General features: G+C 43.1%; 1 protein-coding gene and 1 long non-coding RNA gene across 4 annotated transcripts in view; both read right to left on the bottom strand.

The window, feature by feature from the left end:
- Positions 1 to 18,711, bottom strand: part of LOC120736948 (neurabin-2-like) — a 35,033-nt gene extending 16,322 nt beyond the window's left edge. Inside the window, exons 1-5 of one of the 3 annotated variants that reach the window (XM_040037352.1) lie at positions 18,556 to 18,711; positions 12,323 to 12,718; positions 10,191 to 10,402; positions 9,764 to 10,096; positions 8,941 to 9,648 (exon numbers count right to left, since the gene is read on the bottom strand). In XM_040037352.1, the coding sequence (XP_039893286.1) occupies positions 8,941 to 9,648; positions 9,764 to 10,096; positions 10,191 to 10,402; positions 12,323 to 12,632 (1,563 nt within the window). In that variant the 5' untranslated portion in view covers positions 12,633 to 12,718; positions 18,556 to 18,711. The other 2 variants (XM_040037354.1, XM_040037353.1) reach the window with 2 other exon arrangements.
- LOC120736950 lies at positions 893 to 8,934 on the bottom strand. Its single transcript, XR_005696648.1, has 2 exons — positions 3,701 to 8,934; positions 893 to 3,357 (listed from the first exon to the last, which is right to left on the bottom strand). It is a non-coding gene; the product is annotated as an uncharacterized LOC120736950 (long non-coding RNA).
- Positions 18,712 to 27,023: the final 8,312 nt, after the last annotated feature.

Genomic DNA, 27,023 nt, shown 5'->3' with positions numbered 1-27,023 from the left:
AAAATAAAAGTCAAAATTGCCACAAAACTAAACAGCAAACACGCTTTAAGATAAATTGGCTTCTTCAGCAGTTTAGTAATATATTAACTTAAGATTAAGGAGTGGTTGTTGGGAGAAGCATTAGAGTCCTAATTTAGGCCCACTCTGAAGAAGAATCCCATAATGTAACATGACAGGGATTTTCATCCACTGTGTAACTCACGCCATCTCTCTGAAATTTATGGTCTCAGATTTCAGGCTGAGATAAACCTAATGACATCATTATGACTTAATCTGGGCAATTCTTCACAAGAGAACCTCCTCCAGTCCAGAACATTTCCACAGTACTGATTGTGGTACTACATAGTATTTAAACAGTGAGTAAAACCAATGGAGGTTACGCAATTAAACGTGAGTTACAGTCCAATCCATACTCACAATCTCCTTAATGTATGTCAATGAAGTTTGTTACTTTACTAATCTCTGTTGATTTTTTAACACAGGATCAATACGTTCAATTTTACTCTCTTGAAATAGGTAAACATATGCTGGTAGTTTGTTCACTTTGCATAATCATAATAAACCCTTGGTATCAGGCTCTTTACTGATTTGACCAGCCAGCTGCCTGGTCAGCTAAGAGGCTCTGTCCTGTTATAACAGTATCCACTTTAAAGCTCCACTGGGTTTGGCAGCGTGGCTCACAGACTCTGCTGCAGAGTCCCAGAGAAACAAACACTGACAAATATTAAAATGTTCATTTAAACTTGGGCAACTTGGTGTATTTGAACATTTTTACTTCAAAAATGGCCGTTTCTGCTTGAGAAGTCACTCTGTAATGATGACTGTTGATGACAAGAATCAAATCGAACCTGCAGACCGCTTCACAATTGTGTATTAAGACCTCGTCTTTTGCCAGTTTGAATGAATAACCAGTATTCGCGTCTTTGGGAACAAGTGAAGCTCATACAGATCAGCTCAGCCCTTCAGTGAATATGATGTGAAAACAATACATTTCTTTCTTTCGACTGACAATGCTGTGAATGGAAGCCTCAGCAGAACCGGGCCAGTCAGAAGCTACAAACTTACTACACGCTGGATAAAAGCCAAGCCACCGAGAAGTCCCCGGGGACCAGCCCGGGCCGCCAACGCAGCCGCCATGACAGGGCTGTGTAGCCTCTCTGTAGCTTACAGCAGTAGGCTTTGTCTCCAACGTCATGTGAAGTTTAAACCAATCAGAGGTGCCCCACAAAACTCGTGAAACTACACAAAAAGCTGGAATGAAGGATTGATTTAAAGCCCGTCAGATCCAAACTGGTGCCAATATTTTGCAATTAAAAATCTCATGTAACTATATCTGATGGTTATATCTGAAAAGATCCTCGTTTAATTTCCTATTTCATTTCAAATTCTTTGCTCAGATCAGCAAATAGCTGACATGGTCCAATATATCGGCCGGGCTCAGTGTGGATGGATGGATATACGAGGCCGTTCTTTACTGATATTAAACATTTAAATTTTACTTATTCAATTAAAAATACCCTACAAGTAATAAGTTAAATAAAAATCTAATAATTTTTTTTTAAAGTAAAAAATAAAACAAAGCAATAAGTAAAGCTTTGGGGCGTTCACTTGACATGAGCTACATACATTGTTGTTAGATCTCTATAAGCAGCAGGCAGATAATGTCGCGTAGTATAAACACTGGAAACAGGAGGAAACAGCTAGCTTGTTTGTGGGTCAGGCTAACATTGGTTAGCACCCGTCGGTTTTTGTTTACCTACTGTAGAGGTTTTTAAAGTCGTATTAATCATGTAAACGTACTTCTTCTTTTTTTTTTTTAGCCAAAACGCAAACAAGCACATCCTGATATTTTGAGTTTTTTGCAGTCATGCTGAAATGTATCGATTTATACTGGTGTACTGGTGTACTGGTGAATCACCTCATACTTTATCAGAGACTTCCTAGTTCTGGTTTCTGATACGTGAGCATCAGCTCCTTTTTAAAAAAACGAGTTTTCCATGTGATAACAAGCTAAACAGTGTTTATACAGAGAAAACTCGCCTTTCCCACTGTAAAATGTCAGCGTAATTATAAACGTGTGGGTGTTCTCAGTTTGTTTGTATCCTCCTGCAGGTCTGCCTGTCTCAGCCTGTCTTTAAAACCAGTATTTTCCGAAGGCCTTTGTAAGCAGGAGGTCAGTCACAGTGTAATTGACAGTTTTAAACTCTCCGTTTAAAGCATCGTGAGACAACTGTTGTTGTGAGCCGGAGCTGGAAAAATAAAACTGGAATTAACGTCTGAATTTTAACACCTCTTTCAAATATGTTCAGCTTAGTCATGTGATCTAATTGTCCCGGCGGCTGGCGCGTCCCAACAGGTAGAAACAAAATCGAATCCGCCGACACTGCCTCTGTAAGTGGCGCGAGCTGCCAGAGAGATATCAAAACCGTCATCTGAGTTAGCCGCCGGTCAACTGAGAGCACTATCACAGGCTGTACAACAGAGGAGCGAGGTGTGCCTTGATAAATATTTGAAAAAGCGTCTTATGTGAATGCCACCTGGATGAAGCATGGCACTAAATTAAGGTCTGACAGATGGATCACAAGAAAATTCAGGTTGAGTCATATCTGGTGGAGACGAGTCCTCAGGCATTGGCATCTCCTGGGTTGTAATTTGTCCGTACTGAAAGGCAGCACAGAGCCGAGAAGCAGCTGGCAGTGGAAAGTTTCTCACTGAATGCTGCAAGGATTGAGTCCAGATCACAGGTCTGCAGGTAAGTTTTATTGTAACTGCCACGGTGACATCTGAATTTGGATCTTTAATCGAATTTCTTTTTGCCGTCTTTCATTCATTTCAGATGGGATCAGAATTTTAGGCAGCCAGTCTTCGTTGGGCGGCTCGGGGTATGGCTGCGTAGCGCTGTGGACACGTGACCTCTGAGTGAACCTCGAGTTAATAAACAACAGGCACCAGATTTAATCGATTTAATTAGTGATGTGACACTGAGCACGAGTGTGTGGGCAGAGCTCCTCTGGGGATTTGCATAAATAGTTCTGAATTTGTGAATCGCACTACTTTCAGTTTCTGCTCATGTCACAGTCAAAGGGAAGCCACTCTTCCAGCACTTCCTGCCACATCCCATCGACCCTCCTCCCCCTCCACACTGGTCCTGCAGCCATTAAGGTTGGGTCCATTTTATTTATGCTCATTTCAAGCTCAGTATTTTTATTCTCGGACTCTACTAGGGTAATTTTAAATAATCCTTACTTATCTTATTCCTGCTGCAGACTCAATGAGGACATTCACTCCATAAACTGTCTTTATGACATCATAAAGATCCAAGAGCAGAAAAAAGGCCTGAAACAGAGCAGTCTGAAGCTTTAAACATTTCTGCATATGTGAAACCCTGTTTAATATGAACATCCACTATTGTAACACTATAAACACTCACAAGCCACTTCATTAGGTCCACCTGCTTATTCACTCAGTTATCTAATCAGCCAATCGCAGCAGTAACTCATTTATTTAGACGTCCGGACATGTTCAAACTAAGCACCAGAATGAAGAAAAAAGGAGATTAAGTGACTGAACTGGCAGACGGGCTGATCTGAGTATTGTTGCTGACCACGTCCATCCCTCTATTAGCACAGCGTGCCCATTTTCTGATGGTTACTTCCAGCAGGATAGCACACCATGTCCCAAAGCTCCAATCATCTCAAACTGGTTTTTTGAACCTGTTAAAGAGACCAGTTTGAACAGTCCCCAGATCTTAATCCAGTAGAGCACGAGATGAGACGGGAGATTTTACATCCTGGCAAATCTGCAGCCGCTATGTGATGCTGAGCAACGTTTGCAGCATCTTGTTGAATCTGTGACGCACGTAATCAAAGGCGGCTTTTAACTGATTTCAGTCACAACTGGGAGCATCATTACCTTTGTAAAGAGATTTTTCCCCGTCAGTTCACATAACTGTACACACCAGGTAGTTTTTTTAAATCCAAACAAAGCTCTATTCTGTGATTCTTATCAGCCGGCTTCCCCTGCTTGTGCGAGCTTTTTTTCCCTCCCCGAGGAAAACAAACACACCCATCCACATTCCAACTGCTGCTTTTAACAGTCCTACAGAGGTGGCCTTGTACACAAGTCAGCATCTGCACTGTGTGTGTGAGAGAAAGTTTAGATCAATCGCATGGCAACCTACAGCGGCCACTCCGACGTGTCTTCATCACGCATTAACCTTTATGATGACACAGCGTCTGCATGCAAGTCCAAAAAATCACAAGACCTCTCACACAGGCTGATTAACCCGTGCTGTAATCACATGGCATTTCAGCTGCAGAGGACATTTTAATGAAGCGATGTTCTGCAGACTTGCTCAACACTTGAGGAGCTCTGAGCTGTGCTGGCTAACGCTAACTTCATGATGCAAGAACAGCAATTACTCCGTTCCAGAAACCGGCTGCTGACGGCACTCGACATGCTCGGACAGTGAGCGTCTCTGTTCCCTGCAGCGGGACACCTCTCAGACGAGCGATGGGTTCAAATCAAACAACGTCCGCTCCTCTAATGGCGCTTCATGTACACCAAATGTGTTTGTTCCAACAAATATGTCAGACTCATTTGTGTTACCTGAAATTAAAGCTTGTGGGTGTGTCCCACTAATATTTTCCACACTCATTCATATCTACCCCGAAATAGCCGATATATCACGTAATGTTCTTTTGCTTGTATTGTGCCGCGAACCGAGGCCCCTCCAAAAGCATATAACCTGCCTCTAAAGGCTTATCGGGCGCTTCACCCAGCAACCAATGGTCTTCCTGCATCTGGTTGAGGTCCAACACTCTTTTGAAGCAAGCCAACTTTCTGTCAGACGGGATGTTTATGTTTCCAAGTTTAGCTAGCTTGGCACCGTGTCAGCACTGGACAACTTTTCCTGACAGAAGATGCCCCTGGGGCGAGGCCTGTTGAAAGACTATTGTTCCCTGGTCCAGCTGAAGCTATTGACAGGTAGCTTCAGCACTCTGAAATCAAGTTGTTTTGTTTTTCCTCCTTTAGACTGTGAGTAATCTGCACTGCTGCTTGGGTGTGATTTCATTTCATTCCCCCTCATAAACCTCCGCTTCAGTGCGGCGTCATTTATAGATCTTCTATAGCAACGAGCATATGAGTAGGAAGTGTGTGTGTGTGTGTGTGTGTGTGTGTGTGTGTGTGTGTGTGTGTGTGTGTGTGTGTGTGTGTGTGTGTGTGTGTGTGTACAGATAACTGCTGAGTCTAGCTTTAACTGTTGAAGCTTCCTCTGAACCAAAACGATGATCTCTGCTGTGTCAGATTTGATTTATTAATAATTCTTCATGTCTGACATTTCTTGTAACACAGTAATGTCAAAGCGACTGGGCAAGCATCACTGTTTTCTTCTTTGCATTGTAAAAAACGGCACCAGTTCATACATGAATGTTTACTCGGTTTCTCCTGAAACTCTAAGTAACAGGTCACAAGAGTCTGAGATGATGTCATGTATACTAAAATGTTTACATTTTACAAAGGTGGATGAAGTTGTCAGATTCTTTACTAAGTATAATCGTCTATAAGTTCCCCGTGAACAGCAAGTTGTAGATAAAGGGACTCAAAGAATCCTGAATTCAGATCTTTGGAAGAATCGTGCAACAAAAAAAAGATGGTTTTAGAAGCGTAACTTCCAGTGGAAAGAGGCTTTTCAACGCTTTATCCTCATTAGGAGTAACCCTGAATCTCTCCTCTGTGCTGAGTGGCTTTGTCATGTTTCGGACCTGCTTGTACGACAGGGTGTTTATCAGAGGTTCGAGCGGATGGTCTCTGCCATGCAGCTGCCCCTGGAAAAACCCTGAAACTGTTCTTTGTTGATATGTACAAGGTGTCAAAACTAGTCGTTAAAGGTACAGGAGAGGTTAGCTTGATAAAGCCTTGTTTTGGGGAAAAGTTGTCAAACTTTTTAAGCTATTTTTTAGCACTTTTCATGGGATTTTTATTTCCCAGTGACCACTTTAGTTAGAATAAATGCCCCGAGGTGTTTCAGGGTGACGACCAAGTGGCGGATGTTACTTGACTTTGACCAGTTTAGAGCGATCACCAAATCTACCGTCAGCTAGTGCCAGGGTTGTACTGGAGCACGACAAAGTGAACAGGAGCACGAAAGTGGACCACATGTCATGTTTTATTCTGTGACTTTATAAGTCAGCTTCATAAGTGTGACTGAAAGGAAATAACAGGAGGAAACTGGAACCTTCCCAACTTAGTCCATGTCAGCACAGTCAGCCTTTAGCTAGCTTAGGTCTAATTCTGTGGATGTTTTTCTAGCTCATTTTAAGCTCATGTCCACACTGCAGAGGATAAACTGGTAAACCAATATTTTTCTCCCTGTTTTGACCCTCAAACTTGATTAAAACTGTGTTGCTGGCCTCCAGAAAACGACAGAAGCTGTGCTTTAAGCTGCTGCTGTGTTGGAAGTGTGTAGGTGTCACGTTTGTAGACCCACGTCTACGTGTTTCAACCTTACTGTACACACAGCTGGGGGCCACTGTCAAAATATGTAGAACAACCATTAATGTGCATTAGGCATGGTTCAAATGCTCAGAAAATGTTATCAGAGGAATGAAGTTAGAAGGACACCTTCATGAGAAAAAGTACAATTTGTTGGAGTAAAGACAAAGAGGTTTGAATGCTGTGTCTTCAGATTTAACTGTTGATTGCATACATTAAAGTAGAGTTTAAGTAAATTTAGTCAAAGTTATTTTCAATAATAACCTTAACTTTGAATAATGATTCAAAACAGCTGCTCAAATATAAAACGAAGAACAGAGTAAATGAAAAATGCTCCTGATGTGGAGGACAAAGAGTCGAAAACAACGTACGGTGTCATCTGTGCTAATCGTCTGGGCTCGCTTTTATTCCGTCTTTAATGATTTATTATTTTGTCTTTCTTTGTTGCAAACTCTGCTTTCATTACTCTTCCTGTGTCGGCCAATCAGCACTTCACCTGCATGCATCATCATCATCATCATCAGGTATCAGGCTGGATAAAGGTGCATCCTTGTATCTTTGCTGTTTTTGTCCACAGCTGAAAAGCCACGCACACAAACATCATCTAACTCGCACAAGCCAGATAGTGTTTAGTGCAGAACTCAAATGAAGTGCATTAAAAAGAAAAGAAAGAAAAAACAACCCAAATGTTGAATCTTAGAAGCCGCTGTGTTTTATTCAAAGTGAGAGCCCACTCTGATGATGCAGAGATGCAAAGATGGGGCGGGCATGGAGGAAGTGTACCTTGAAAACGCTGGCCACAAAGCTGCAGCTAGCAACCAACTGAATCACTGTGGCTGAAATGTTTTTGCAGCCCACTCTTGCACTTCATCGCCAAGAATTATACATCTTCTCTGTAAATCTATCACAGTTACTTAAATATGTCTTTGAATCAAGAGGAAAGAACGGCAACACACAAACACGGACACATATTTACTTTAAAAAAAAAAAACCCGATCTGAATCTGAGACCCAAAGTTGTAAATCTACCCGGGTGCAGCTGTTACCTTTGTAGTAAACAACACAACACAGCCTCAGGCCACAGCTCCACTTTTAGCCGCTCTGTGGCCAAAGAGGTCAGAAGCTAAACGTTTCCAGGTCCATGAAAATGAAAGGAATTCCTTTTTTTGCCCTGACGCTTGGCCTGAAATTAAACCCGTTCTTCCTGCTACCACCCCGTAGTAGCAAACATGACCGAGCGGGCAAAGCTCGCCATCACTTGCTGTTATACAGTTACATCAATTCTAGATCGGCATGCAGCGCTCTTCCTTCCTGTTCTTATCAGTGTTACGTGCTACATTATCAAACTCTGTGGTATGTCATTCAGAGGTCTGTCTAAACATATCAGGGGACGCGCCGTATTATTATTAATGCAGGTCGAGACAAGTTGCACGACGCAACAAGCTCAACCAGCTGACTGTTGCAAGGCTGCAGGACAGCTCTCCATCAGACAGGAGAGCTTCTTTTGAATCAAGAGCTACATTAACAAACACTTTGAGCACTGGCAGGAAGTAGCATGGCGAAATCAAAGAGTGAAAATCCCCTGTGCACCCTTCGTGTGTGATGAAGGAAGTCACTGAGTGTTTTTCAATTGTTTTAGGGCAGTGTTAATTTTTTCTTTGAGTTTCCGTGGTTTCGTAAATTGCAGAGCATGCGTGAAGCGAGTGCCATCGCTCGACTAAGTTAGTTATGATCTAACTTACTGTAAACCAAGAGTCTGGAGCTCAAGATACTGAGCAGAAGGCTTTTTTAACTTAATGCTACTGACCCCGTCTTCCTGTCTTTTTAGTGCTTAGCAGCTAGCGCTCGCTTCCTTGCTGAAAACAGCAGCTACTCGGGTTGTTGTGAAACTAAACTTGTGGTTCTGAAATACCAACATATATAGCTTCAAGATGCTAAAACACTGAGGCAAAAGGGACTTATTATTCTATTATTCAATCTAATAGAAAAATATGTAACAGGTACAAGTTTATGAGCAATTAAATAAATTGTCAAGTCCTCATATTTATTAAAAGATCAGCGCTTTCTGTTTGGTGCTACCTTCAACATTTTCCCTCGACCAGCACCTTAATTCAGGAGGATGAATCCTAACGATCAGCTCGCTCCTTAACCTCTCTTTCTGTGCTGACATAAGCACAAAATGCACAAATAAATCCAGCGAATCTAATGAAGCTGATTGTTTCATATTAAGTGTAATGAACACTTAAGAGTCTGTGCACTACTGGAAAGTCGGTGGTGTTTGCTTTAAATATCACTAAAGCAGTAACTGCCGTGTCTGGAAGATGAAACCACAGAGGAAGTGGCTCAAGATTGACTTCCTCTTATGAAATCGGAGTGGTGGATACAGTAAAATTAAGACTAATGTGCGCTATGTGAGCACAAAAAAAAAGAAGAAGAAAAAACTCACTCTGATTGGCTGAGTGCTGAAGCGAATCTTTCTACTGGGTGGCGGAGGCTCCTCTTCCTCAGGAAGGCCAGGGATTTCTGAGCAGCTGGACTCTGGCTGATATGCCTCCTCCTCGTCTTCGTCGTCCTCATCGTCCAGCTGACTTCCCCCAGAGTCCTCCTCCCCAAGCCCGCTGTATGCGCTGATATCGATCAGATCTCCCTCAGAATAATCCTCCTTCCTTGAACCATCCTCGTCATTCTCATCTTCTTTGGCCCTCTCCTCAGAGTCCTCTTCTTTCTCCTCCGATGAAGGAGAGGAAGATGGAGGCTCTTTCTCTCCATTTTCCAGCGAGGCATGAACCTCAGCTTGCACCAGCCTACCCGCGGCCTCAGATCCCGCAGTGGCGCTGTCCTGATCGCCAGACTGTGGCTGCAGCCCAGAGGCTTCCACTGTACTCGAACCCTTGGCCTCAGTTGCTGCCGGCTCTGGTTTGGCCTCCGATGAAGAGGAGATGGAAGTGACAGTCACTGAGGAAGAGGAGGAATAGGAAGAGTTGGAGAGCTGGTCCCCCGACAGTCCAAATCCATCCTTCTCTTCATTGGTCGCGGCTCCCTCCATGTTCCTTTCTAGAGAACCCGTTTCTTCATGTAGCTCTGCCGCCTGGTTACTTATAACTCCTGCTTTTACCTCATCTTTCTCGTCCTTATCTGCAGGTATCACCTTTGTCTGGAAGAAAAGCACAGGGAGATCATGTAGTAGTGCAATCAAAAGATTTTCTAGTTCAAGAACTTCCCTACAGCTTAATTGCAAAGTTTTAAGTTTTTGAGAAAATCCTTTTCACCTTCCTGTCTGCTGCTTCCACCCTGGGTGGAGGTTTGGGTTTTGGTGCCAAAGCAGGGGCTGACCGACGCTGGGGGAGGTAGAGATTGTTTTGCAGGTCACCCTTTTCGAATGCGGCGCTGAGCTGGCTCACAGTGGGACTGACGGCCTCGCCTGGCCCGGCTAAAGCTGCAGTAGACGAAATAGAAGGAGGAGTGGGAACAGGGGGATCATCTAGCCGGTCCAGAGCTTCGGTGGACCCATTAAAGCGAGCCACAACATCTAGACGGCTGCCCTGGAAGCCCGACGCCCGCTCTTTCTTCAGCAAGATGCGGTTAGTGGCAGCTTGCTTCTCCTGAAGGACGCACAAATAACCAGTCAGTTAAAGATTACAAGCGAGCTATGTCAACTAAATGATAAAAAATAACAACGCAAGTGTAACATCTGACCTGCAGAGTCCGCTGCTCAAAGATCCTCCTGGTCTCCTGGAGCTTGGACAAGCCCACAGATGAGCCACTGCCCTCCCTACCAACTTTAGAGTCAAAACGGTTGACCCTTTCAGAGACCGTGCCCCCAAGTTTCAGCAGGGCGCTGTGGTCGACGTGCTCATTGAGGCTGGATACTCTCGGCAGGGACAGTTTCACTGCCTGTTCCTTACCTACTAATGACAGAAAATAAACAAGTTGTAAAAAAACGAAATTGTCCTTTAAGGGAAGTACAGGCTAACACCACTGGAGTTCACCAGAGCAGGTGGTTTTATCATTAATGAATTTTGGCTACACGAAGTATCACAGCATGGATATCATCAACACATTTGTCTTTGTTCATAACCCAGTTTCTATGCCTGCTACTATCAATAAACACGGCCTTAAGTGTTGGTGGTTAAGTTTAGCCGCTTTAGCAGGAGCTTAATAATATATGTTAAAAACAAAATCTGAACTCACTTCAAAACCATAATCTTATAAAAAGAATACACACGTATGCAACATAAGGTCACAAAAGACAGGCTAACGGCTAAAGGCTAGTTAGCTAGTTCCTAGCTAGCAACCTTACTAGCTAATCCATGTAAAAAAGGGCTTCTTCTGTCTGTAGTGTAGCACTAGTGCAAGTGCTAAGGTTGCAAATACCAGGTGGAAAAATGCAGAAGCTACAGTGTTTTTACGTTTAAGATAAAAATCTTTTGAGGATATGAAAATGAGGATCTTTTTATTAATGTATTTGGATGCTCAGTTCCACTCTGACAGGAGGCAGAGGAGAACTGAATCATCACAGCAAAATGCTTTGAGTGTGAGGACTAATGGTCCCCGTGACTTTATTTTCAGAGCACTTCTCAAGCTTTTGTTGTTTCCAGGTTACAAAAAAACCATCTTTTGATCACAATGCAGATACTGAAAGCTCCACCCTCTCTGACTGTTTGACTGGTGAGAGGTAAAAAGAGTTGTTGAGCACAGCACTCAACACACACACACACAAAAACATGACTAGCCATGCTAACATTCGAAGCTGACTTATCAGATAATTTGTGTTTTTAAAGATTTCTAGATCAAACCTTTACTATGGTAAACCCGCTTCTCTTTGTGAAGACTGGAGAATTTAAAATTTTTCTGTCTTTCGATGGCCGACACCTGAGAATTAGAGGATATTTGTGGTTCTAGTTGTGTAAGTAACCCTCTTGTATATTTCCAACATATCACTCACATTACTGTCTACCAATTTTCCATTGGTAGTCATTCAATCTCGCCTTATTTTTCACATTAGCTTAACTTGATACTCGGCCACTTCATTTCACCAGTTGTTACTTGGCCTGTTATTGTCAGAAGTCAGAAAAGGAATCATTGTCCATTGCAAGTATTGGGTTTATCTTGCACATTTGAATACTGGTACCAACCGATATTACTTTTTGGCATAATATATTCTAAATTTGGTGTCTGAGAGCCACACTTGCTGCAGTAGTCTTCTGATCGACACAAAACCTCCACATCAGCGCTGGTATAGTAGTAGAAGCAGTCGAGACAGAAAGCAAATACATCAACACATTGCAGAATTTTTTTCCCCCCCAAACTATTGCCGCATCGCTCTCTGTATAACTTGTAATTTTCAGCACTGAAATGATAGTAAAACCCAACACGATCACTGGTGACGCTACGTGTGACATCGAGGGGAACACGAACAGCCGAACCTTATGTACTATGAATCAGTCCTCATTAGTACCAATGTAATTTTGTCGGTACCCTAAAACAGCAGTCCGTAAACTTTTTTTGCGCTACGGACCGGTTTATGTCCGACAATATTTTCTCTGACTGGCCTTTAAGGTGTCTCAGATAAATACAACAAGATTTATTCATAACAGACAGACCCAGAGAAACCGAGTTAACTATTAAAAACGATAAAAATAACCCGATAAAAACCCTGAAAACCATAAATTTCACAGGCCCGGGTGTGAAATTACCAAACGACTCACAGACCGATACCGGTCCACGGCCCGGGGATTGGGGACCGCTGCCCTAACTGAATTCGGTAACCGACCCTACAAGTTGCTACATTCCTTGATTCTAAAGGGTTCTGTGAAAAGGCTAGTTACCAATCATTTTGGCTCCATCCTCTTCATCGCCGGGAGACTGCATCTGCATGAACATGTTCTTGATACGGTGAACATTTGAGCCATATTTCCGACCCCTCCCAGTAGGCCGGGGCAGAGGAGCGGGTTTTGAGGCAGGGTCAACGCCTCCATTGGCGGCATTGTTGAGGTGGTCTGTGGCCTTCTTCAGCGCCGCAAGACCTGCCTCGTAGGCATTGCGGTGGGGAGACGGACTTCGCAGATTAGAGCTCCCGTTGCTCCCACCGGAGGCCCCGTTGCCTCCCGTGGCCGACGGAGGCTCAGTCTTCATCATGTTTGGTGAGTCAAATGTCCCGTGGTGAATAGCAGGTTGGCATGAACGAGGGGGGCAGCATCCTGGAGCTGTCTGACATTCACCTCCTGAATAAAACAGAAAGAGATCAATGAGCCGTGTACTCTGGACACGTCTGTGCATCGGTTTAAACATTCTGAAGGATATGAGGCAAATGAAATTTACATGTTGGATTTTTCAAAGCTTTAACCAGCAAATTGCTGTGCAACTAAGGCAAACATGCAGATAAGAACCACAGATGTTCACAGTGAACAGCTGAAGCCACCCAGCAGGCCTTCATTTTGTTGCACTGAAGTAATACTTTAGCCCAAAATCCCAAACAGCCAGCGGTGCCAGCTTCTCAAGGGTAACTATGCTAGTTTACAAAGGACCTCTTGGCTTTATGCTGTCGCTCAGACAAGGTTTTTGATACATACAATTAGGTTGCATATGATTGTGATCAATAATCAAAGATTCTTTAACGAACACATGTATTTGTGCCACCTGTAGGAGCCAGCTGGGAGAGTGTTAACAGAGTATAACTAAGCTGAAGATGAGCGAACTTGGCATTAGACGACATCACAATCGCCCCTGTGTACACCCACACGGCGCTGCTGCAGCCGTCAATATAATCCAATTAAAACAATGACGCAGTGTGACAACCCCCCCCCGCATGTTTATATTGCTGCTCCTAATGCCAAACTTGCTTCGTGATAGACTTGCCAGATAAATACATAGCATGAACACAGAACAGCCCTTTGGTCCCAAGATATCACAGTGTTTTCTCGTGATAGCATCTCATTTACTGGTTGACAGCATTTGTGGCTTGTGCCGTCAGATCTTTGCAACAGGGATTCCTGATGTTTTCATCAGGCTTGATTGACTCTATAAAAACTATGTAGTATAACAGAGACAGCAATTAGAACACAATGAATTATAGAAAGAGTAACGAGGTTTCTTGATAATCTGCCAATGACGTGCTAAACTACAAAAAAAAATAACGGCAACTTTGATTTGATTTGCTTATATTTTTCTTTGATAGTTGCGTGACCTTTTATGAGTTAAGGTCACGGCAGTAGTTTTGATTGCACCAAATTTAACAGATCAAACTAAATTAGGAAAGTTAGATTAGCTTAGCTTAACTCAGGTATACAGCTAGCCTTGTACAATCCAAAACAAACAATTCCTGCTAGCACCTCCAGCTCCTACATTGCGCAACCCCTCACATGCTACCATTGGCAACACTGCACAACCCTGGCAAAGCACAAGTTCCCAAAAAAACAACAAAACAACCTGCAGTTCTACTAATGACCACTTGAAATTGGCTTAAAAAACAAAACAAAAACAAACAAAAAAAAAAAAACGCAACTCAATCTCCACAGATTCCAATGCTAAAACGTCCAACTTTACAATATTAAAAAGTGAACCTGGCACAAGAGGTTTGGATCCCTAGTCTCCCTCTTCATAACAACTGTATAATGCATGGTTTTTTAAACATCTGTTACGCCCTAAAAGGTGCTAAAGAGTGTGGCTGCTGCCGAGTCTGCGTACACAGCTGATAGCTTAGTGCTACGCCGCAGTTCTAATTATTAGCATCACTGATCTGAACGTCTACCACTTGTGAAGTATCGATCCATTCTGGAGTGTTTTTGTTTGTTTTTGGACTTATCTGACAAGTATTATGGCTTGCTGTGTGGTACAGCCTGCCCAAGGAATATGTGCTTCAGCTTTTGTATTTCAGTAGACTGTTGTTTTGCACTAATTAGCATCTAAGCCTCTCAACTAAATATGCTAACTTCTGGCTGAAAGAAATGAACATGGCAGAAGCCAAAACACTAACATTAAAGCCTTAAAATGTAAAATCAGACCCAACCATGGCATCCATCTTTTACATGCAGTCTATGGTTACCAGTTTGTAGCAATCTTCTCTGTTACATCTTCATAAATAGCGCTATGGGGTTTTGTGCAAATACATTTCTTAGCTAGCCGAAGTAGCATCAAGGTGATAAGACAGGTGATTCCCCTTCTTTAGTACTTCAATAATCTAACCCTGATGAAAAATAAATAAATACATTTGTAATTTCAAGGATTATCTAATGGAACGTGGACACAGCCAGAGACACGTCTAATTTTTCCAGCAGACTGTGGGATTTGTGTGAAAATTCACAGCTGATGTGTGAAGATTCATACTGTCATTTATGTTACACTGTCACAATGTTACCTCTACTTTAACTTATCATTGCTCAATGCAAAGAAGCGCAACAGTTCATTTTACTGCGAGCAGCATTTACTTGTACTTTGCCTCTTTGAGTCTCAAGTATAAAACCTGAATCAGAATTTCCACTAAGGATTGTACCAAACGGACTCCAAATGAGGATAGCCACCAATACAGGAGCCCGCGATTTCATGGGCAACTAAGGCTGTGTTTCATTTGTCTTCCACAACTTGAATTTACAAGGTCACCACAAACTGCCTGAACTAAATCGCGACATTTTCCAGTATCTTCTGTGCAACGTAGTCGAGTTTGTGTTTGGCTGTTAATCAAAAGTCAATGCAGCAATTACATTTTAAACTCTTAAGATGAACAACTCTCTACTCAACAGACTAAGAAATCTTTACAGCTCAGTAACAAGAACTAGCAGATGTTTTCCTTTGTTGCATGATAAACTAGAACTTAATGAAAATGAATGTTCCTCAGTGGCTTGTGCTTAAGGTTTAAACATTTCCATCTCCATGTTTTTATTGCTGGAACTTCTGGAATAGCTTTTTAGCAAGTTGTTCTAAGACAGCTTCATTCTGATTGGCTGCGCCTCATAAACAGAAGGTCTGGATTGGCTTGACCTCTGTGCTCACAACCAAAGCTGTGAGCCTAAGATGACGCATTGGAATAGCTGGAGTAGCTGACATCACAGAGGCCCAAAGGTAGGAAAAATGGTTGAAACAGAATGTTTGCAGAAGCCTGAGATACTGACTGAGATTCATGGTGCATGTTTGACGTTCCAGCGTTTGGAGTTTCACATAAAACTCCTCTCATTCCCACTTGCAGCTACTTACAAATGCTTTGCAGCAACATGCATCGTTGCTAAAGGAACCCCGAGCAGGTTGGATCATGTAACCGTTTAGCTTTCCGTGACGGTGCTAACAAACAGGATGTCGATGGAGATGAAACCATTTTTAGAGATGTGAAACTAATTAAACTAAACAAAGGCAACACTTTACATTACCGCCCACGGCTGTAGCTACGTGGAATCTCAATGCATTTATTTTGAAAACATTATAATTACCTACAAACATTTTAAGGTAGACACACTAGAATAAGGTCATGTTTTTACAGGAAAGAACAAATAATTAAACTGTAAGTAATTTTAAGTAATGTGCAACTAGTTATAAGTGATGCATGATCAGTTTTAAGTATTGCATCACTTCAGGTAGAAGATAAATTTACATTGTAAGTAAATGTAAGTAGTGTGTAGTTACCTGGCAAACAAACAGTATTATGGACTGGCTCAAGTGTTATCCAGTGATGTCAATATGTACCTTTTCGACGCCTCCTATGAGGATCTAATGATTTCTTACTCAGACACGAGGGCAATCTGAATATCTTTGGATGCTAGCGTAAGGGTCACATGTCTGAACTTTTGCCATCTTTGCCTGCAGGAAGTCCTTTTATGGAGAAAACCAGTAATTAAAAAGAAATTATCAGACAAAACAATGATGAATTCTACTTGTAAACATAGCTGAAAGGCAGTCTGGGTAATAAGAAGCAGTGTTTATAGTACAGTCTGGCCTCACACTTACTCCAGATGGCACTGCCGGCCATGGGGGGGTGGGGGGGGGGCAGACACACACACTGCAACAACGGTCTTGTGACACTGTCTTGCTAAATACTCAATTCTCACATACAGATCATGTGAAGTCAAGTGAGCAAATTGAATGTAAAGCCAATAACTTTCTCACACACACACACACACACGCACACGCACACGCGCACGCGCACACGCACACGCACACACACACACACACCTTTTATAGTTCTTGGCTCGTTTCCTGATATTGTTCAAATGAAGCTCCCGCTCTGATTGAGAAACAGCATGACAAACACACATAAACCCCCAAAACGCACAACACCAGCAAACAGACTCCAACTCCAGTCTCCACCGTGACGTGGGCGGGCCTTTGCGCCTCTTCATTCGTTGGTGTGTAGCCACCAGTTAAAAGAAACGTAACTAAATCCAGCACAAGTATGGTGAAGCACCTCTTTCGAAGAACAACTCAATCCGCCTCCTGCCTGCCTCTCATCCCTCGCGGTTTGGGGTTGCTTCCTGCCATTCAGTGTAGAGTCTAACTACCAGCTGGGCTCCGGGTTTCCTGTTCAATAACACACATGGTTTCACACGCAGCAGCGTCCTTTTCAGTTTATTATAACCAGTTGGTCTCACTCTCGAAACATCAGGGTCACTGATTTGCCTCAGCTCTTACTGACTTCTCTAATCTCTAACTAGATAACAGGATATTGCTTTCACCTGTACTCACAGACAGGGCTCCCATCCTCCACCCACAGACACACACACGGACACACACACACTCAGTATCAAGTACGGCAATACGATCCAAAAAATAAAAACAATGCACCAGAACCACTGCCCGCATGTATGCCTGCACCAGTCACCCTAAGCATATGGAGGCAAGCATCTATTGACTTGTAATCTATTTATGGGAGGTCCCTGAACGCCTCCTCCCATCACTAAATACAGGCTACATCACACGCACAGCCTTCCCTGTGTTTTTCTAAGTGTTTGGGTGGTTAGTATGGCACAAGTGACCTTGTCTCATGATATACTGTAAAACCGAGGAGTGCTCAGTTCACTGTAACCGCTCACATCTGTCTGTGTGTCACAGTCTCTGCAGTAGCTCAGCTACATAATGCTTGAAACTGGCACGATAATACACTGGCCGTTCAGACGCGAGCATTAAAGTCCTTATGCCCTGCGTGCGTCACGCACACAGTGTCCAACAGAAGGCACATTATGGTAAACACAATGACTCCATCTATTCACACGACAATCGCTGCATCGGGCCTCGGCTAGTGCAAAGGTTCATTCTGGCAGACAGTCTGCCTGCGTGCTCCTGCTGCTGCCACAAGCTCGAGAGAGGCTTTGTTGGCATAGCGACATATGCTCCACGCACCAAACTCCTATCCGAAAACGGCTCCTTTTTGTGCCGCTTCTTTTCTAGCAAACACGTCAATCGCCAAATAAGACTGAATACGTACTGTTAGTAAGCGCACACTTTTCAACAAATCGGCGTCCGAGCAGCACACGCAGCAGCGTTTATCTCACACTAATGTCAACTATTGTTTGCGGGTCGCGTGCCGTGGTCCCGCTCACTGCACGTCAATACCAATACGCTGTAGCAGCAGGCGACATGCACTATGCTCGCACGTTATCATTGGTTTTAATTTGAAACAAAAAGGTTTGACTAATGAGTCTGGCGCCGAATCCGACAGAGTACCCCGAGGAACCCGGAGAAGTTTCAAATGGTCTGATAAAAGGGTGGGTAACCCTGCTGGCAGTGAGTCGAGTGCAAAATTTCACGTTTTTGTAAAGGACTTTGGCGTGGCGTTCTCTAAGGATAAGCGTGAGCAGTGGAATAGGGTGTTCCCGCGTGTCTTTCCCTGCTGTGTTTCAGCGCGGCCGTTATTACCCGGTTGATACGATGAAGGCGCAGAGCTGTGGCGGTATCGGACGGTTTCACCGGCCGGTTCCAGGACCCAGAGGCAGCCGGTACGCAGGCCCCGCTCAGCGTCTGCTGCGCCGCGTCGCTTCCTTCCTGCAGCCTCTCTCCTCTCCCGCAGACACACGGCAGCTTTTTTAACGCGGGTAAAACGACGGCACGAACTGACCCGTGTGCTAACCTTCAGCCATACCTTGTATTCCAGCTTGATGAAGCTGCCCGGTGCTCGTTAGGACCCGCGGTGAACGCTGTCCATTGTCCTTCTGTTGCTGCCGATTCCTCCTGCGAAGCAAAGCAGACTGAGTGCCTGCCTCCTCTCTGCTCCTCCTTCTCCTCCCCCCTCACATCATCTGTTTTCCTCCGTCCCCCTCTCTCTCTCTGTTTCCTCCTCACCCCTACTCCTCTTCCTCATCTTCTCCCCCAACCCGTTTCCTGCTCGTTCACACCTTTATCTGTTCACACTCCGTCCACACACACACCCTTCTCCCTCCTCGGTCGTCGTTCATCAGGTGTGGTTGAATTCATTCCGTTAAACAAGCAGCAACTACCTGATCTTATATAAAGCGGGCCCTGCCGGCCCCCGCTGGTTAGCTGCTTTTTTTCTCTTTTTTTGGTTGTTGTTTTTGTGTCTCTGTGGTTGGATGACTTTTACGAGCTGCTCGGTAGAAACAGATCAGCGAGAGTTCCTCTCCAGATACAGTAGAGCTCCAGCGACCTCTGCTGGCAGAAGCTGTCACTGCCAAACGCAAGGTGCAGTGACGCCACCGCTGCAGCAGCTGTTTGCACTCATTTACTGTACTTTTACTGTGATTTTACTGCTTTTTATTTACAGATTATTGCATTTTCAATACCTTACAGTACATATAGAACTTTTTTACTAACATCATTGTAATTCTATACTTTCATTTACCTTTATAGCTTTAATTTACTGTATTTTTACATTTTTTCCAGTGATGCTGTTATGGGTGTATTTTCATTTACATCACTTTCATTTTTGTTTTTCTGCTGTGTTTACAATACTTTTGATATACTTTTATAAATAAGGCAAGTCTCAGGAAGGGAGCATATGTCAGCCAGTGCTTTGTTCTATAAGGTGATGGAAATGATTCTTTTTATTTAAACAACTTATAAAGTGTAAAATAATAAAAATCTGATAAAAACAGGTGGCTACTATAACTGTCACTGTGGACTAAAAAGCATGCCATATCTCTCAAATGCAGTCAAATAAACAGTGTTAATTGAAAACATCCACATACCTTAAATACCACAAAATTGCGTTTCAAATGAATGCGAGCAGCACCACAGCCTACCTGCTGTTTAAAGCTTTCTGTTGACAAGCAGGAAGCAGTCAGAATAAAGACGAAGGGAGAGACACTTGTTTCAGGCAGAACTGAGAGGCCGTACCACGACCCACTTTCACATAAACAAGGATTATTCTGAACTGTGAGTTCAATAAAAACACAATCTTTTGTTAAATACAAGTGAATAAAAGCCCTCAGAATATTTAAATCCACAAGATCTTTCCTTGTAAAGGAAACAGCTTTGTAGAAAGCTGTTAAAAGCACATGTTTGCTGATGCTGTGATCCTTTAACAAGGGAGTTCACCATATTCAAGTGGTCACAGCAAGGAGCTGCATCGTTGTAAATATTCATAGATGATAACCTGAACTTGACTTTATTAACCCTCTGGGTTTGTTCAAAATCACAACCTTTCAGCTTGTTCGTATCCAAAAGTGGCCACCAACACATTAGGTCTGTAATTTTGATTATTTTCATGGTTTTTTGCCATTTTTTCTGCATAAAGCTTTTAAGTAACTTTAGTTCTTTTCATGAATATAAAATAATTATTACTTTTTAAATTTTAACCCTTGAAACACCAGTTTGTTTGTCCACTGCACTATCTGGAAGACAACCTCAAATCTCGCAATTTTATATAATTGTTAAACATATGTTTGTATCATATTACATATGATAAAATTCATATGTATTAAGAAAAAATTCCAATTTTTTTGACTTGTTTTTTTAGATTAGCATCAGTGCTGTTCATCAAGACCAAAATTTCAATCAAATCCAGAATTTTAACCCCTTAAATACCAGTTAAATCACATAATTTTAATGATTTAAATAGGGATAAAAGCATAAAATCACAATTTCTTTCTAAATAATACATGCAAACTGATTTATTTTGTAACCATGATGGAGGTTAGATGTGTAGCAATAATTAAAAGTATCAATGAGTTTTATGCATCTTTGTTTTTTTGTGCAGTGACAGAAAAACAAAAAAACTCCCTCTCAGCTTGTTCGTGGCCAAAAATGGCCACCCCCTGTTTATGTTCACAAAATACTATAAAATTCATATATATTAAAACATTTTTCTACTTTCATTGACTTGATTTTTTAAATTAGCACCATTAGCATACAAATGATGAAACCTAATATTTCTTTTTGTCATCATTGCAGGTCAGTAACAGTAACAATGATTTATTTTTACTTTGTTTTTTTGTTTTTTTACATTTTTTCTTTGGTGGGGGGGTGAATAGCCAAAAAGAATATCACACATGGTGTGTTAGTGGCCGGAAAAGCAATTTAATGACCAAATGACCCAATAAAATGATCAAAATTTATATTCCAGTGTGTGCTTCTGTGTGCATCCTCATTAGCAGCAGGATGTACTAACCACAGTAGAGTGGTTTTTGTAGGCAGACTTTCTACACCTGGTGCAAGGGGCTGCTGTTCCAATCCTGGAGGTGCGCCTTTTGCACCTTCTTCTCATTTTGTTGGTGGGGTGTGGGTCACACTCTGGGTCACACTCTGGGTCACACTCTGGTTCAGACTGTATCTTGAGATCAATGGCAGAAGTGACTGAGAATTAGGGACAAGGGTGTCTTGCAGTTGCTGAGGTCACCAGCATGTGTCCCAGCTCTCCCAGCATCACTCTTCATTTGTAGGTTGTAGAGCACTCCCCCACTTCAGTGAAGTTGTTTCCGGCGGGACAAAGACATCGTATCCCAAGACATCCAGGAAATTGGAGAAAAGAGCCATCAGCCATCAGTTAGTTTTCCTTCAACAGCTCAAGGTGCCAACATCCTCTAAGTTATCCAAGCTGTATTTGTGCCTATTGTAGTCCAGGATTGCTTCTTGCTTTCACGCATCCTTTATTCCCCATCACTGACTGCTGGTTCCTTGTGTGTTGCTGTCAAAAGAAGCACATTCCTCCGTTGCTTTGGCATGTGGGATATTGCTGTGGTAGTTTTGGTGAAGCCAAAGACAGACAACAAAATCTTCCTCTGTTGCAACTGGAGGAGCTGGGGAGGAAGCTCTGGGTTGTTTCCTCTGTGCCAGTTTTCATCTGAGGGGTTCCTCTGCCAAGGTGCCCGAAGGAAAGACGTTGTCCTCGGAGCTCCTCCGTCATTTGGAGTCTGAACCCCTTTCCCTTTTTTACTTCCTGAGAACTTCCAGTGTTGTCATCCAACATGCTATGTATTGCTTTATTGTGGTTTAGGCTCACATCTCCACTTCATCTATAATCCTCCAGTCCTCACACCTTGGCCTCCCGTGCAGGTTTGTAAGGGTGCACAGCAGCTAAAAGATCTCCTTTGTTATAAAAATGTCAAAAGTAGATCTCAGGCTGCTAATGCAGGGAACTGCATACAGGCTGAGCCCTGGTTTGATACCAGTGGGTACTGGATTGTAGAGCAGTCTCTCTTCAGTGGTGGGACCCACATGGTTTTCCTTTCATGAGGGATCCACTCAGTCACTCTCCTCGGTCTCAGAAAATGCTCCTATGTTCTTTTCCATCAGCTGCTCGGCCTCCACCTCCATGCCCCCCAACCCCAATCCTCCCCCAAAGAAGAGGATTCAGGCACTGGCTAGTACTCTTCATCAGTGGTGATGCAGTCAGCCTCTTTGGAGATTGTCCCCTCATCTTCTGGAGAGGAAGTTTCTTCATCTTGGGCAGATGTCTTTTCTTCAAGGGCAGAGGACTGCTGCTGTCCTTGCTCTCTGACCAGATCATACAGGCAGTGCTTGAAGCAGTGATGACCTTCTTGCCATACAGCCAGAATAAATGATCTGGAAGCTGTTAGGCTGACTTAGAGCAGTAGCTCTGTCTGCACCTGCAGAAACTCCAGGACATGTTTACAGTGTTTGTTGTTGTTTGCGCTGCAGCTGCAGGTTTGAACTCTGCAAAATGTCCTGTGATTGGAAGTGTGGCCCTGTCAGGTGGCCCTGTACATCTTCAACCTGAGCCTGAGCCTGGAGAGGGTTCCTGAACTGTGGAAGACTTCCTGTGTGGTTCCGGTGCCAAAAATCGCACACCCCAGGGAGCCCAACCACTTCAGGCCTGTTGCCTTGACTTCTCATCTGATGAAGACCATGGAACGGCTCATCCTGCACCACCTTCGGCCACTGGTGGGCTCAGTGATGGACCCCCTGCAGTTTGCCGTTCTGGAATTGGGGTGGATGACGCTGTCATCTACCTGGTACACCGATCCCTCTCTCACTTAGAGCAGGCGGGGAGCACTGTGAGGATCATGTTTTTTGACTTCTCCAGTGCTTTCAACACCATCCAACCCGCACTACTGAGAAGGAAGCTGGAGGGAGCCGGAGTAGGCAAACAGCTGCCTGCATGGACCATCGACTACCTTACCAACAGACCACAGTATGTGAGCCTCCATGACTGTGTGTCTGAGGTGGTAATCTGCAGCACGGGGGCACCACAGGGCACGGTTCTCTCACCTTTCCTGTTCAGCCTTTACACTTCAGACTTCTGTTATAATTCGGACGATTGCCATATACAGAAGTTCTCAGATGATACAGCCATCATTGGATGCATATCAGACGGAATGATCAGGAATACAGGGGGGTCATCAGTGACTTTGTTGGCTGGTGTGAGACCAACGTACTCCAAATCAACGCCGGCAAGACACAGGAGATGATCATAGACTTCAGGAGGAAGTCACCCCCTACAACACCGGTGAACATCCGAGGGAAAGACACTGAGATAGTGGACTCTTATAAGTACCTGGGTGTTCACCTCAACAATAAACTGGACTGGACTACAAATACAGACGTCCTGTATAAGAAGGGCCAGAGTCGACTCCACTTGCTGAGGAGACTGAGGTCCTTCGCAGTCTGCAGGACTCTGCTAAGGACATTCTATGACACTGTGGTAGCATCTGCCCTTTTCTATGCAGTGGCCTGCTGGGGGAGTGGATGCACGGACAGGGACAGGAGCAGGATTGACAAACTGGTGCGGAGGTCTAGCTCCGTGCTGGGATGTCCCCTGGAGTCTATGGAGGTGGTTGGTGAGGGGAGGATGTTAGTAAAGCTGACATCCATCATGAACAACCCACATCACCCACTGCATGAGTCTGTGAGTGGGCTGAGCAGCTCCTTTAGTCAGAGACTGAAACACCCTCGCTGCAGGAAGGAGCGCTTTCACAGATCATTCATCCCAACAGCAGTTAGACTCCATAACTCCTCAATCACGATGTCATAAGTCACTGGACACTGTGAACATCCACGGTCACCACTTCATGCATAATGGACCTTCCATGTGTACGGACATGTGCAGGTATATATGTCTGTATATGTATACATATGTACAGGGAGTGCAGAATTATTAGGCAAGTTGTATTTTTGAGGAATAATTTTATTATTGAACAACAACCATGTTCTCAATGAACCCAAAAAACTCATTAATATCAAAGCTGAATGTTTTTGGAAGTAGTTTGTAGTTTGTTTTTAGTTTTAGCTATTTTAGGGGGATATCTGTGTGTGCAGGTGACTATTACTGTGCATAATTATTAGGCAACTTAACAAAAAACAAATATATACCCATTTCAATTATTTATTTTTACCAGTGACACCAATATAACATCTCCACATTCACAAATATACATTTCTGACATTCAAAAACAAAACAAAAACAAATCAGCGACCAATATAGCCACCTTTCTTTGCAAGGACACTCAAAAGCCTGCCATCCATGGATTCTGTCAGTGTTTTGATCTGTTCACCATCAACATTGCGTGCAGCAGCAACCACAGCCTCCCAGACACTGTTCAGAGAGGTGTACTGTTTTCCCTCCTTGTAAATCTCACATTTGATGATGGACCACAGGTTCTCAATGGGGTTCAGATCAGGTGAACAAGGAGGCCATGTCATTAGTTTTTCTTCTTTTATAGCCCTTTCTTGCCAGCCACGCTGTGGAGTACTTGGACGCGTGTGATGGAGCATTGTCCTGCATGAAATCATGTTTTTCTTGAAGGATGCAGACTTCTTCCTGTACCACTGCTTGAAGAAGGTGTCTTCCAGAAACTGGCAGTAGGACTGGGAGTTGAGCTTGACTCCATCCTCAACCCGAAAAGGCCCCACAAGCTCATCTTTGATGATACCAGCCCAAACCAGTACTCCACCTGCACCTTGCTGGCGTCTGAGTGGGACTGGAGCTCTCTGCCCTTTACCAATCCAGCCACGGGCCCATCCATCTGGCCCATCAAGACTCACTCTCATTTCATCAGTCCATAAAACCTTAGAAAAACCAGTCTTGAGATATTTCTTGGCCCAGTCTTGACGTTTCAGCTTGTGTGTCTTGTTCAGTGGTGGTCGTCTTTCAGCCTTTCTTACCTTGGCCATGTCTCTGAGTATTGCACACCTTGTGCTTTTGGGCACTCCAGTGATGTTGCAGCTCTGAAATATGGCCAAACTGGTGGCAAGTGGCATCTTGGCAGCTGCATGACTTTTCTCAGTTCATGGGCAGTTATTTTGCGCCTTGGTTTTTCCACACGCTTCTTGCGACCCTGTTGACTATTTTGAATGAAACGCTTGATTGTTCGATGATCACGCTTCAGAAGCTTTGCAATTTTGAGACTGCTGCATCCCTCTGCAAGATATCTCACTATTTTTGACTTTTCTGAGCCTGTCAAGTCCTTCTTTTGACCCATTTTGCCAAAGGAAAGGACGTTGCCTAATAATTATGCACACCTGATATAGGGTGTTGATGTCATTAGACCACACCCCTTCTCATTACAGAGATGCACATCACCTAATATGCTTAATTGGTAGTAGGCTTTCGAGCCTATACAGCTTGGAGTAAGACAACATGCATGAAGAGGATGATGTGGACAAAATACTCATTTGCCTAATAATTCTGCACTCCCTGTAGATTTAGTGTGTACATGTCTATAAATAGGAATAGTAGTGGTACAATAGGTATGTCAAGCTATATAGTTTATGTCCATATTTCCAACCATATCCATAATCACATACTGTGTATGCTACCATTGTATATAGTGTATTATCTTACTTTTTTTCATCGATTGCACTTATTTGTATTTCCTTCTGATATCTGTACCTGAGCTGAGGTGACGCAAAAAAATTTCCCCGTTGTGGGATCAATAAAGTCTTATCTTATCTTATCTCTGATTGGGGTTGTTTTGTTTTTGTTTCTAGAGTTAATATTTTGGGTATGGTGTCTTTTTATGAAAAATACAAGAGTAAAAGTGCTTTTAACATGTGCTTCAAAGCTGAGTTTGACTGGGAAGCTCAAAGCTCAATAACCTGCATCCACAGAAACTCACTGCAGCCTATGTAATGTTTGATGCGTCATTATTTATTCCAGTCTATCTTGCAAATACATGTTTGTGCTGCAATGTCATGCACAAACACAAACTATTAGATCCTTAAGATCAAACCTATGTCAAAATTGTTTCATTATTTTGGTCCATTGGAGTGAGGTAAGCCATCAAAGGCCGCTACTACAAACGAGGAATATTACATGAAATCGCTTGTTTGGCCAAAAATGGGTAAATGATGTACTTTGGTAAAAAAAAACATTAAAAACTACAATTTTCATGTGTTGAGTTTAGAATAAGATAAGATAAGATAAGATAAGATAACCTTTATTAGTCCCACACGTGGGAAATTTGTTTGAATGAAATTTGTTGAATGAATTTGTTTGAATGAAAGCAAATTTACCTAAATCACAGGATATAGTACTGCCAGTAACAAGGAATCAAAAAAGGTGGTTATAATGGGTTTCAATTGGCCAAAATGGCCACGATAGAGTCAAGAGGAACAATTTGGTGTATAGTGAATATTATTGACATTATTAAGGAGCTGATGTTGAAAATTAAAAAATCTGAAAAAAATACACACATTTGGGAAGTTTCATTCCATTAAGAGAACGAAAATGGTTGAAAAAAGAAAAGTGAAGTGGCCACAAAGGCCAGAGCCCAGAGGGTTAAATCAGAAAACACCCAAACATGCTTATTGCTACCTGATAAAGTTATCACACATTGTCACTGATGTTTCTCAATATGCAGAGAATCCAACCATCAGTAAGGTCCCTGTAAAGGACAACACACGTAAAAACCCAGCAGGTTCTTGCTCCAGCTCCGTGCACGATGGCACCTGCAGGAATCCACTTCCACGCCGTTATCGTCAGCGGTGGATGGCTGTAATGGATAAATGCTGCCAGAGGAGGGCAGCAGCCTTTTTCTGATGATAGTAACCTGTCAGCAAGTGCATCACTTTTTAAAAGAGAGTAGATTCACTCCTACTCACACTTAGTTTCACCCTAATTTGTCCTTTAGTCACACGTGAATTTAGGATTTCATGCTATCACACACTCATTTTGCATTTTAGGTGAGTGAGTTC

Source organism: Simochromis diagramma, unplaced genomic scaffold (genome assembly GCF_900408965.1).
Source record: "Simochromis diagramma unplaced genomic scaffold, fSimDia1.1 OVJJ01000516.1, whole genome shotgun sequence".
Taxonomy (NCBI): Eukaryota; Metazoa; Chordata; class Actinopteri; order Cichliformes; family Cichlidae; genus Simochromis; species Simochromis diagramma.
Note: the sequence above shows the minus strand (reverse complement) of the source record. Positions and strands in the feature narration are given on the sequence as shown.